Source organism: Rhinatrema bivittatum, chromosome 16 (genome assembly GCF_901001135.1).
Source record: "Rhinatrema bivittatum chromosome 16, aRhiBiv1.1, whole genome shotgun sequence".
Classification (NCBI taxonomy): domain Eukaryota; kingdom Metazoa; phylum Chordata; class Amphibia; order Gymnophiona; family Rhinatrematidae; genus Rhinatrema; species Rhinatrema bivittatum.
Window position 1 is genome coordinate 2964073 of NC_042630.1, and position 13271 is coordinate 2977343.

The window sequence follows — 13271 nt, forward strand, 5'->3', positions numbered from 1 at the left end:
CCCTCCTCACCTCAGGGATATACAACCATATTCCCCCCTTCCACTCTCTCCATGCCGAGGACACGCCTCGTTCCTCCTCACCTCGGGATATCCACCATATTCCCCCCCTTCCACTCTCTCCATGCCGAGGACACAGCCCTCGTTCCCTCCTCACCTCGGGATATCCACCATATTCCCCCCCCACTCTCCCCATGCCGAGGACACAGCCCTCGTTCCCCTCACCTCGGGATATCCACCATATCCCCCCTTCCATCTCTCCATGCCGAGGACACAGCCCTCGTTCCCTCCTCACCTCGGGATATCCACCATATTCCCCCCTTCCACTCTCTCCATGCCGAGGACACAGCCCTCGTTCCCCTCTCACCTCGGGATATACCACCATATTCCCCCTTCCAATCTCTCCATGCCGAGGACACAGCCCTCGTTCCCTCCTCACCTCGGGATATCCACCATATTCCCCCCTTCCACTCTCTCCATGCCGAGGACACAGCCCTCGTTCCCTCCTCACCGGGATATCACCATATTCCCCCCTTCCACTCTCTCCATGCCGAGGACACAGCCCTCGTTCCCTCCTCACCTCGGGATATCCACCATATTCCCCCCTTCCACTCTCTCCATGCCGAGGACACAGCCCTCGTTCCCTCCTCACCTCGGGATATCCACCATATTCCCCCCTTCCACTCTCTCCATGCCGAGGACACAGCCCTCGTTCCCTCCTCACCTCGGGATATCCACCATATTCCCCCCTTCCACTCTCTCCATGCCGAGGACACAGCCCTCGTTCCCCCTCACCTCAGGGATATCCACCATATTCCCCCCCTTCCACTCTCTCCATGCCGAGGACACAGCCCTCGTTCCCTCCTCACCTCAGGGATATCCACCATATTCCCCCCTTCCACTCTCTCCATGCCGAGGACACAGCCCTCGTTCCCCTCTCACCTCAGGGATATCACCATATTCCCCCCTTCCACTCTCTCCATGCCGAGGACACAGCCCTCGTTCCCTCTCACCTCGGGATATCCACCATATTCCCCCCTTCCACTCTCTCCATGCGAGGACACAGCCCTCGTTCCCTCCATCCTCACCTCAGGGATATACACCATATTCCCCCCTTCCACTCTCTCCATGCCGAGGACACAGCCCTCGTTACCTCCTCACCTCGGGATATCCACCATATCCCCCCCTTCCCCCCTCCCCATGCCGAGGACACAGCCCTCGTTCCCCCTCACCTCAGGGATATCCACCATATTCCCCCCTCCACTCTCTCCATGCGAGGACACGTGCCAGCCTTCCAGGTCTATCCTGTAAAGTGCGGCCGCTTTTACCCTGCTCCTACGCCGCGTTCTACTCACTTTCCGGCCACGTTACCCCTTCCTGTGATCCCGAATCCCCTTTAACCTACTGCTACCGCGTCCTAAAATCCCCGTCCAACCCCTTCCGCACGCGGCATGTATATTGCATGCAAACGAGCGAATTAGCTATTCCCTAGCATCCCGTAAACCCGCGCCACGACTATCGCTATCTTTCCCCTGCCGTTTTGTCGCGCGTTTAACCTGCTAACTTACCGCCTACCCCTACCCCTGCGGTAGAGGCAGGGGGTAAGTGTAGGCGCAAGCTTTCCCCCAGCCCCCGCTCACCTGCCCCGGCCGCGATCATGGGTGCCGGTCCTCCGGGGCAGCCGCAGTCCTCTCCCCTCCTCCCGAAGCAAAAAAAAAAAAAAAAAGCGAAAAAAACGTTTGCAGCCCCCTCTAATGTCCGGAGGGGCTGCAAAAAGTAAGTCGCTTCGTACTGCCAGCCCCTTCTTCCCTCCTCCCGGAGCCAAGGCTGCTTTTCGCGCCCTGCTTCGGGAGGAGGGAAGAAGAGACACTGACAGTGTGAAGCTGCGAAGCAACTTACTTTTTGGAGGCGTCCATCTTCGCGAGCAGCTGGAGGCAGGAGAAGGTCGTCCGATGTCCGGAGGGGGGGGTGCAAAAAGTAAGTTGCTTCGCCGCTTCACACTGTCAGTGTCCCTCTCTCTCCCCTCCTCCCCGGAGCAAGGCTGCTTTTTGCGCCCTGATTCGGGAGGAGGGGAGGGGGGGGGACTGGCAGTCCCGACTTCCTGGTAATCTGTCATTTCAAATGACCCTCTTCTCAGGCCTCAGACACCACCCACACCCTCTTCTCAAGCTCAGACACAACCCCCACACCCTCTTTTCAAGCTCAGACAACACCTTGCACTCTCCCTCAGTCTGAGAATACACCCAGAGTTCTTTCCTCACAGAATACACAAGACACTCAAATTGAGGATGCATTCTACACTCTCCCCTCATGCTAAAGCTACACCACGCTCTCCCCTCACACTGAGGTCACACCCCATGCTTTCTCTTCTCATTGAGAACCCCCCCCCCCCCCCCCACTCTCTCTTCTTAGGCTTTGAAACACTGCACACTCTCCCCTCACACTAAGGACACACTCCACACTCGCCCCTCAGACCAAGGACACACTCCACACTCGCCCCTCAGACCGACACATCCCATGTTCTCTTCTCACACCGAAGCCAATCCCACACTCTCTTCATGCTCAGACACACTCTGCATTCTTTTCCTCACACTGAGGACACACCCACGCTCTCTCCTCAAACTGAAGTGACACCCTACACTCTGTCTTTTCACTGAGAACACCCCTACACTTCAGGCTTGGAGACACACCCCACTCTCTCCTATCTTCATATACTCAGAAGGATTCTTCTATTTCTTTTCTCCTGGAAGGAGAATTTGCTGTGCTGAGTTTTTTTTAATATCTCGCCACAGTAAATGCTAATTAATGTTCACCATTTTTGCACTTTCTTTATCTGTCTGGCAGGGAGGATTAAGCACCAGTGAAGAAATGTGTATGGTCTTTTTTTATTATTACCCAAGCAACGGTATCTCGTCCTGCGATGGGCAAGTGAACCAAACGTATATGGCTGAGCAGCTGGGTGTGAATGCATCTCTGTAAGTTCCAGTGCCTCAGATCCAGCCCCAAAAATATCCCCATTTGTGACTGTTCAGTGAGTTACTTTCCCTTCAGGTTTTCCTCTCCTTTCCCTTACTACAGTTTACATTCTTAGTTTGAGCTCCAAGGCTCCCAGCCTCCCCTCTTATAAACTTCTTTTATTCTGAGTTTTAGAAGACTAATGAAAATGTCCAAAGGTATTATCAAAATATATTTACCAGTATTATGAATTAAGCAAACTGAAAAGGGCACACAATTAAACAAAGAGGGAACTGGGCTCATGGAGGAGAACTTACCACAGAAATTCCAGTTACAGCCGAGGACCTGTGCAGTGCCAAGAAACGCTGCCAGGAGTCCCGAGCGGCTTGGAAACTCATTGAGAAGAAAGGTCTGCAGTTTGTGAGCAGATCAGTGGCAGCTGCAGGTTGAGGAAGCTGAGATGATGGCCACACAGTGGCACATCCTTCACTATAAGTGTAATATAAATAAAATTCAGCCACAGGCAGAGTGACGGGCACTGCAGAGAACCCGAGGCGAAGTAACATTTGAGGAATGGAGGTTGTAGAAACTTCTTCCAAGAGTGGATCCCTAGGATTCCCTATTAAACTGGAGGCTAAGGATGGGAAAGTTACGCCCCCAGGGAGCACTCATTGTAAGAGGGGCTAGAGTTAGCTGCTGTAAGGGGTGCAGGTATTCAACTCTGGTGAACCAACAGCTTAGTACGTCGCCTTGGTCTGGTCTGGGTGCTGGAAAGGCGATTGACCTCCTTCTGCAATGATCTCCCGTGCATTGAGGTGATTACCCTGATAAACATATTTACCTGGGTAAATGGTCCCGGTTATTGGAAAGGCTAAAAGTAGCCTGATGGAGGAGATGCCATTCCGTCCTCGCTGCATGTTTCACTGTGGAGTTAGCCATAAGCTAAACTCTATTTCCAACATCAGATATGCACATAAAACTCGATACTTAATGTTCAAACATGTATTACAGAACAACTGAATAAACATAGAACTTACTGTAAGATGAAGTGGAGCAAGCAATAACTATCCAAAGTCTCTGAATCAATCCAGCAGTGATGAGTCAGCTAACAGACAGCACTTCTACTGGTGGCAAGCTGAGCGCCAGCTGTCTGAAATGCAGCATCTTCACTCTGTGCTGTAAACTTCCCCAAGATGCCCTGCTTTTAGGCGGGACCAGTTGGGATAAAAATTACATTCTGGGTGGGGAATTGGACAACAGGGCGGGGAAATCTCCCAGAATGCAACATTAATAATCTAGTGGATCAAAGATTACATGCCCTTAAAGTGTAACGGAGTGAATGAAAAAGACCACAGATCCCACGGTGTACTACAAAAAATATAAGTTATATATAACAAAACACTCCTCATCTAGTATCAGAAGATACCATTACTATATAACTTTATACAAAACCTGAAAGGCTATAGGTCTATAGTGCCCTGACTTCTTCATGAGACGTAATGGAGAATTTCACTGTGTCTTCTTGTGCTATTTTGGTCTCGATCTCGCGGACGTCTCCATGTCTGCTGGGAAAGGTTGCACAACGAGGCCCCTTCAGCTGTACTTTCGCTGAGCTTGCTTGCCTTTGGGTCGAATGAGATTTCCTGGCGTCTGCTCAGTTAGATTGTCATTTGTGGTGACTCTGAAGTGCTGGGAGATACTTAGGTCTCCAGCATTTCCAGAAGACTTCTGCCAAGGCTTTGGATTTCTGTCCACTGCCACTCATAGAGATCCTTAGGTGGCGCCAGATTCACGCCAGTACAGCAGGATTCAGGATGAATAGAAATAGGGACACGAGTGCTCATGTTGGTGATAGCAGAGACATTTAGAGCTAGTGGGTCCAGGATATGATGGAGCAATCCAGATCATGCATTCTCAGATTCCACCCATATGTGAAGAGAGAGAAACGCTGAACTCCCATGTGTTCATGTTACACAGCTACCTTTTGACAGTGAAATTGTTCACGTTATCTGAGCTGATCTTCAACTCTCTTCAGGCTCCAAGTTGGTTTCACAGTCAGAATGGAGCAGCTTGGCTGGTCCCCTTTTGGAGAAGGATCTTTGGAGAGCATTTAGGAAGTTTGAAGTATCTTGCTGTATACTTGTCCTGCTTTTATTTGTCTGGAAACACTCAACACTAAAAAGTGGCAGGTTGATGAGCTGGTCAGCCCATCTTTTGCTCTGCTTTGCGCAGTTCATTAATGCACTTGAACGTAGACATCAACTACTATCAGCCATTCCAGGCAATGGGACTTAGGGAGCGTTGTTGACCCTTGTGTGGAATATGAGCATCTTGATGCAGGGGTGGGAGATGTTTCACTATAAGCCAGATGGGGATGATACCATGCTGCTTCTGGTGGAGGACTTTTATCCCTATTGTTTAGTATCTGGTTACATTCTATAAAGGAGTCATCTTTCGTTTTATTTATTTAGCATGGTTTATTATCCACAATCTCCATAAATTGATCAACTCAGGGAGCATTATGTTATTCAGAATGACAAATAAACATAAAAACATACATCATAAAATACTATGCACGGTACATAGTAAAAGCAGTTTGTTTGTTTGTTTGTTTGTTTATTTATTTATTTATTTATTTATTTATTTAACAGTTTTATATACCGAAATTCTTGTAAAAGGTTACAAATCAATTCGGTTTACATTGTAACAGTAACGGTGCCTCAGAGAGTGCAATTACATTGAACAAGGGAATGTAAAACTAGGATCATGATAGTTTCCTGAATATTTTAACATCTTCTATACACTGCAGTTCTTTGGGTAACATATTCCTCAAATCGGAAGCAGCATAGGAAAAAGCTCTGGCCCATATGGATTGCAACTTGTAGTTACATACGGATGCTATCTTTAAGATGCCTCTCTCACATACCCGTTCACTCTTCTTCCCTTCGTCTCTATTACTTCTGCATGTTTTTAGTGCTTATGGAGAGTAATCTTTCTATGATCTTGCTAGTGATTTATTTATTTTTATTTTATTTTTTTTAGTTATCGAGCTGTATATACCATCGTTCGGGTTCGCCATCACAACAGTTTATATGTTTCGATTGATAAAGGAATACAGGTTTTGGTTGTTATATAAATAAGTTAGTGAGTAAGTAAAGACATTATAGTACATATTCAGGTTGTGAATTAACAATATTGATTACGCATTTTCACAAGGTTGCAAGTGGTGTGTTGTTGTGTTGATGGTCCTTGATGACATACATCTTCACTGATCTCTTGGACTGCTGTTTCGGACATATCTTACAATATAACCTCCTATGTGGAGTTCTCCACAGACTTCAGCACATTTGAGAGTACCTTGAGGTACCATAATTCTATCTGTGCCATTCTCGCTGGCATGCGTCAAAGCACAGGTTGAGTCTTCTAAAGAGCATTTCAGTGCTCAGCCGCGACACGTTTCTCTCTGCCATACTCTGCGACTTAACGACTGCCTTGCCATCTCCAGATGTGGTTTGTGGAAGAGCAGCACCTGAAATATATTCCACGCTTCCTTTGCTAGAGATTTCTCACTAAAGCCACAAGATTTCTATAGAGGGTGAGGTTTCTGGAGCAAAGGAGATTGCCTGTCTGGGTCTTCTAACTTCCTGTTTGTAGTGGAAGGAAGGGTAGAAGTTGCAGACGTTGACGATGACCCTTCTGTCTTGTGTGCATTATCATGCCTTTCGTTCCTGGGGTGGCTTTCAGCTGGTGACTGCAGACTTGCCCATTCTCTACCACTGGGCGAGGACTCAGAGGGCAGAGTAGTGTGGTACTGCAGCGCTTGACTGTTTGCATTCTCTGCAGCAGAGGATAAAGGGTGGCAGATTACAGTTCTGTGGTCGCTGATGCTTGGAAGCAGTCTCAGTCTGTGATCTGGTCCTGTTTAAGGAAGCTTGGCTGTAAACCTTGCTGAGGGGTCATTGCTCCAGTGACTCGGATGTGTGTGTGCTGAGTCATATTGAGGAATTGTTTGACTTTATTCCCCTGGGTAGTTCCTTTTATTGTACCTCACTAAGCCCCTCTGATCATATTTCTTTACTTTTCTCTCCTTGCTACACGTTTTGCCAGATATGAAGATTGGCCTTGTAACTTACTGTAAGATGACATAGAACGGCAGTTACTACCCTGACTCAATAAAGCCTGATACTTCACTGGGAATACATATCCAGCGCAACACACTGCCTCAACGGCAGGGGGAATAAAGAAAAGAGGAATTATATTCAGACAACAACTAACAAGGACTGAATGGCACAGGCTGGGCAAACAAATAAGCGTGGGAGTAACTTGCTTATTGCAGCAGTTGCTACCCCTGACCAATTGAGCTTGATGCTTGGCTTGGATGCAGCTCCAGCGCTGCTCTCTCCATCAGTGGCGAGGGAAACTGGAACCAGGGGGTTGCTGATGGGGGCCAAGAGTAACAGATAAGTATGAAAGAGAAAAAAATAAGTGTGAAAGCTTGCTGGGCAGACTGGATGGGCCGTTTGGTCTTCTTCTGCCGTCATTTCTCTGTTTCTAATTACGAATAACTGTACACAGCCTCTGAATTATTACAGCTATGATGAGTCTTCCAAATTTCATTGGCAGTTTGCTCTTTTTTGTTTAAGTGCCACCATTTTTTGAAAAGTCACACTTAGCTACAGTCGCTGGTTATTAATTGTATAGATTATTGTAATGCTTTGTACAGTAGCATATCAGCGAGTATTGTGGCATTTTCCACCTTTGCAAAACACAACTTCCAGACTTCTAGCTGGAACTACAAATCAGCATATATCGTCCAATCTTAAGGGAACTTCAGCTGAGGTTAGGATGGCCTTTCAGTTCCTTGCTTTGATTTAATAATGTTTGTCCTTTGGATAAACCCAAATAAGTGTGGGATTCCACATCTGAAGGATTGTTATTCCCTGTCTATTTCGGCTAAGTTACAGAGAACATTTGGTTGTTGGAATTCCATTCCATTTGAGTTATGAACTGGGAAGAAACCAAGGCATAGATTACTTCTCCAGTATTCCCTTCTTGAATGCCCTGCTTTGCATCTGTTTCAGAGTTTTTAAAATCTTACTAATGTTATTTCAGTATTTGAACATTTTCTTTTTTTTAATTGTACCCTACCTTGATGTTACAGGGAAAGATGGTGATCACATGCTAAGAAATAAATAGGGACTTTAGTTTTCAGTTTTTATTTTATTTTGCCTGGGAATTTCAATTTTAGAACAAAAGATGTCAGTGAAAAAATTACTTTGAAATAACACAAAGGAGAAAAATCAGTGGGAAAAGTCATTTTTTTTCACTGATTTCTTTTTTATTCTAACATTGAAATTTCCAGGCAAAATTAAAAACTGAAAAGGAAGGTCCCTAGAAATCCCTGCATATATACTTTATTTATTTTATTTATTTGTAAACATTTGATATTCTGCCTTTTTCCAAAATGGCTTCAAAGCGGATTAATTAATGAGGAGGGTGGAGAAGGGTTGCATAAGTGATAGCATGGGTGGAAGGGCAGGGGGCTTCTCCCTCATTACTGAGCAATTAAAACCAATGAGGAGGGTGGAGAAGGGTTGCATAAGGGCAGCGGGGCTTCTCCCTCATTACTGAGCAATTAAAACCAATGAGGAGGGTGGAGAAGGGTTGCATAAGGGCAGCGGGGCTTCTCCCTCATTACTGAGCAATTAAAACCAATGAGGAGGGTGGAGAAGGGTTGCATAAGGGCAGCGGGGCTTCTCCCTCATTACTGAGCAATTAAAACCAATGAGGAGGGTGGAGAAGGGTTGCATAAGGGCAGCGGGGCTTCTCCCTCATTACTGAGCAATTAAAACCAATGAGGAGGGTGGAGAAGGGTTGCATAAGGGCAGCGGGGCTTCTCCCTCATTACTGAGCAATTAAAACCAATGAGGAGGGTGGAGAAGGGTTGCATAAGGGCAGCGGGGCTTCTCCCTCATTACTGAGCAGGCTGCAGGGAGGCCTCCTTACACAGCCCTTCCAGAAAGGGAGCTAGGACAGCTCAATCCAGATTCTGAGGGCACAGCTGGGCCGCTTTTGCAAAGGTTGCAGGGGAGGCGGAGGAGAGAAGGGGATTTTGAGAAGATCTCTGGTGGGGCCGCAGGGAGAGGCATTTAGGCCCTGCTTATTTACACATTTCAAGATGAAGCAAAGGGTTTTGAATTTAATACTGGTTTGGCTGAATCCAGGGTAAAAAGACAATGTTTTTTAGGGCTCTCTGGGAGAGATGGTGCTTGCAAACTCTGCCCAGATCCTTTTTTCTGAAATGAAGGCTTTCAGTATTAGTGAGCAGCTTCCCCGAGATGTCCTGCTTTTAGAAGGGATGACGTTTGTATGGGGGGTCAGGGAATGGAGGAGGGAGGATTCGCCCCTAATGCAACACTAATGACTTGGATCAAAGGTTACACACCCCTCACACTGGCACCTTAGAGTGCCAGAATAACAAAACCTATCAGTTATGCAGTGCCCAGGGCGTGTTTAGGGAGAAATGCAACATGCAGAGATATGATCTTCAAAATTATATATACACACTGTAGAGATATAATAGTGCCTCATGCACCTCATAGGACCCCTCGTCTGCTGTCAGTGAGGTATATGTATGTATCATAAAGCCTCGTTCAGCACTGCACATACCATCAATGCTGTATAAGTACAATAATAATGCCCCATACAGCTGCAACCATGCCATCAGTACTTACAAAACACATCTGGTACTTTGTGTATTTCTGTATAATACTTGCTTCATTGATTCACTCTGCAGGCCTCTTGTGCAGTCTCTTGCTAATTACTCCTGGGATTCCATAAACACTGATTTTGCCCAAAAGGCCAATCGAGAGTCAACCCAGATGATCCTCATAACAAGTAATGCAGTAAGTTCCTTTATGAAACATTATAACTACAAAACTCAGCTCTAAACCCCGGCTCTGTCACTAACTCTGTGGGTGCGACCTCAGGGGAGTCACTTTATCTCCATGTTTCTCAGCTCTAATCCCTGGCTCTATCACTGACTCTCTTTGTGTGACCTCAGGGGAGTCACTTTATCACCCTGTGTCTCAGCTCTAATCCCCGGCTCTGTCACTGACTCTCTGTGTGTGACCTCAGGGGAGTCACTTTATCTCCCTGTGCCTCAACTCTAATCCCCAGCTCTGACACTGACTCTCTGTGTGTGACCTCAGGGGAGTCACTTTATCTCCCTGTGCCTCAACTCTAATCCCCAGCTCTGACACTCTCTGTGTGTGACCTCAGGGGAGTCACTTTATCTCCCTGTGCCTCAGCTCTAATCCCCAGCTCTGACACTGACTCTCTGCGTGTGACCTCAGGGGAGTCACTTTATCTCCCTGTGCCTCAGCTCTAATCCCCGGCTCTGTCACTGACTCTGTGTGTGACCTCAGGGGAGTCACTTTATCTCCCTGTGCCTCAGCTCTAATCCCCAGCTCTGCCAATTAATTTTTTTCTGCCTTTTCCTTTGGAAGCACATTGAACCAATAAACATTGAGGTTGCTCTATGGGGGGGGGGGGGGGGGTCAGCAGGATAGAGGGTCGGGGGCAGATAGAGAGAGGGGATACAAGGCAGGGTCGGTGCTCCGAAATTGGAGCGGCCTCGGAGGGAACTTTCCTACCGCCTCCCCCCACCTTCCCTTCCCCTATCTAACCAACCCCCCAGCCCTACCTAAATCCCCCCTACCTTTATTTGAGACTTTACGCCTACCTCTAGAAACTCCATGTAGTAAGGCAGTTAAAATACAGTCTGAACGAGGGTGAATCTTGCATAGTTGTAGAAGCCCTGCTCATTTCTTTCTTTATAATTGAATTGTTATTGAATGTAATAAACAAACAATGCCACAGCAAGCATTGTCAGGCAGGAAAACATTAGCAGGTGAGGCAACTACAAGTCACTCACTGCCCTCCTGCTGTGGGGCCGATGCAATAAAACGCGCATTGAAAATGTGTCTTCCCCCCCCCGGGCGCCCGATGCAGCATTTAAATGCGTTAAAAAGGACGCGCTAGGAAAGAAATGCGCAGCCCTAGCGCTGAAATGCTTCGGGCGCGCAGTACGAGCGTCCGTTTTATGCCACTTCTTCTGCTCGGCTTTTTTGAAGTTGCTGAAGACGCCCAAAGCTAAATTATGCAGCCATAACATATATTTTTTTTAATCAATCCAAGCTACGTTTATTTTTCAACACCGCGAGCAGTGCATCTAAGTGTCACATCGATACCAAATCGGAGGAACCATAGATGACCGTATTTTTAAATTTCTCCTGAGCCCTTGACAACTCCAGCTGCGGGGCAGGAGTTACATTTTCTGCATTAAAAGGTGCAGGTTGGGTGCCCTGCGATTTTCTGCATGGGGGGGGGGGGTAATAGCTAAGAGCCTCATCTACATGTGATTTATATGTGATGGGCACCATCGGCCACGCATTTGTGTGGGCGTGCGTTTTGGACGCTCTAATCTCCTTATTGCATCAGGCGCTGGTCTAGTGCGTTCAGAAGCCCAGGAACCTGTGCGCTAGGCTGGGAGCAGGTGGGGGGTGCTTGGCCTGGCGGGCCCCATGTTTCACATACTGAGCGGAGTTATGGGAGTCGGGCCACAAGCCTACACCTCACTTTTTCCCCCACACGCAGCTGAATAACTTAGCGGGATACAGCTGAAAATGGGCTTAAGTAAACCGGAAAACGTAGCCTCGCCCTGGAGCATCCCTAAATTATCTCGCTAAGTTTTAGCCGGATAAGTGACCTAGATATTCAAAAGTTGGCATCTAGCTGGATATCTGACAGGTTATCTGGTTAAATGCCTTTGAATATAGACCCCTATGCGTGTGTATTTGCATTTTGAAAAGTAGACGCAGAGATTCACGTGAAAAAAGGTAGCCACACAAAAAAGAGGTGCGAGTGCGTTAGGCCCATTTTCCTTTCGGAATATTTCAGAGGAAAAATGCATGGATGTTTTCTCTTTGAGACCAGTGCAAAGTTTGCCCTCAGTCTCTGCAGATAGGTGGGCAGGATGCAGATTTCTCTTGGTGTCTACCTTACATAGAATGATATACAGTAAGGGATTTTTACCTGACTTCCCCTTTCTGATTGTAGGGAAAAATTGTTCCCGATATGGGAAGCAACTACGAGATCATCCCACCGGAGAGAGGTGCCTGCAGCAATGCCACCTATCCCGTCCCGGGTACAGCTGCACCATCCACCGCTTAAGGTCTGCTCTAGGCAAAATGCTCATGAAGCTCCTTAAGTTGTAGAAAGAGCAGACCCGCCTCCCTAGCGCAGGTGGATGTTAAGTTGGTATTGGGTCTGCGCCTTGCAGCTGCTTTCTCAGGGTGATGCTTGCTTGCTTGCTTTTCCTTTGTAGAATCTCCACTAAACCACTGAGGTCTAGAGATGAGGGAGGCCCATAGGGTAGTGTGCGGCAGGGGGATATCATCAGAGCTGGGGTGCGATTCATGGCCGAGTAGTGGTCTGTTGCTGTGATGGGTAACCAAATGGAGGGGTGGTCTTCTCCTGCCTTTCCCCTTACCCCCACCAAGCCATCAGGTATGAAGTAGCAGCTCTACAATCGTAAGACTATTACTTAGGATGTTGGCTTGACTCAAGTGATCACCTGATGGGCCCTCTCCCTGCCCTAGACTTGCTATTCCTCTCTTCTTGTCCCTTCTTATGATCACTTCTCTCCTTGCATCCAAGATGCCTCTCTCTCTCTCAAGACGGTCTGTCTCTCCTCTTTCCCATTATGCCCCTGCCTCTACCTCCTCTTATGATGCCCCTCTCTCACTGCCCCCTTCTTCCCTACATCCTTCCACTATGTCCAGTCTCCCTCTCCCTGCCACCTCCTGAGATGTCAGATTCTAGGGATGTGAATCGTTTTTGAACGATTAAAGTTATTGTCAGATAATTTTAAAATTGTCCTAAATCATTAGAGTGCACGATACAATACAAATGCCCCCGATTTATCGTCAGGGGCATTTGTATTGTATCGTTAAATAGGGCACGGGAAAACCGACACACCAAAACAACCCCTAAACCCACCCCGAACCTTTAAAACCAATTCCTTACCCTCCCCCACCCTCCCGAACCCCCCCCCAAATGTTAAGTTACCTGGTGGTCCAGTGGGGGGGGGGGGGTGTCCCGGCGCGATCTCCCACTCTCGGACCATCGGCGCCATTTTGGCTGCCACTAATTAAAATGGCGCCGATGGCCCGATAAAAAAAACAACCCACCCGACCCTTTAAATCGAACCCCCCCCTCCCGACCCCCCCAAAAACTTTTAAAGTTACCTGGTGGTC

At 47.5% G+C, this 13271-nt stretch overlaps 1 protein-coding gene across 1 annotated transcript; it reads left to right on the top strand.

The window, feature by feature from the left end:
* Positions 1–2847: 2847 nt before the first annotated feature.
* LOC115078241 (DBH-like monooxygenase protein 2) lies at positions 2848–12870 on the top strand. Its single transcript, XM_029581032.1, has 3 exons — positions 2848–2972; positions 9749–9857; positions 12073–12870. The coding sequence occupies exons 1-3, from the start codon at positions 2866–2868 to the stop codon at positions 12184–12186; spliced, it is 330 nt and encodes a 109-aa protein (XP_029436892.1). The 5' UTR covers positions 2848–2865; the 3' UTR covers positions 12187–12870.
* The last annotated feature ends 401 nt before the right edge of the window (positions 12871–13271 follow it).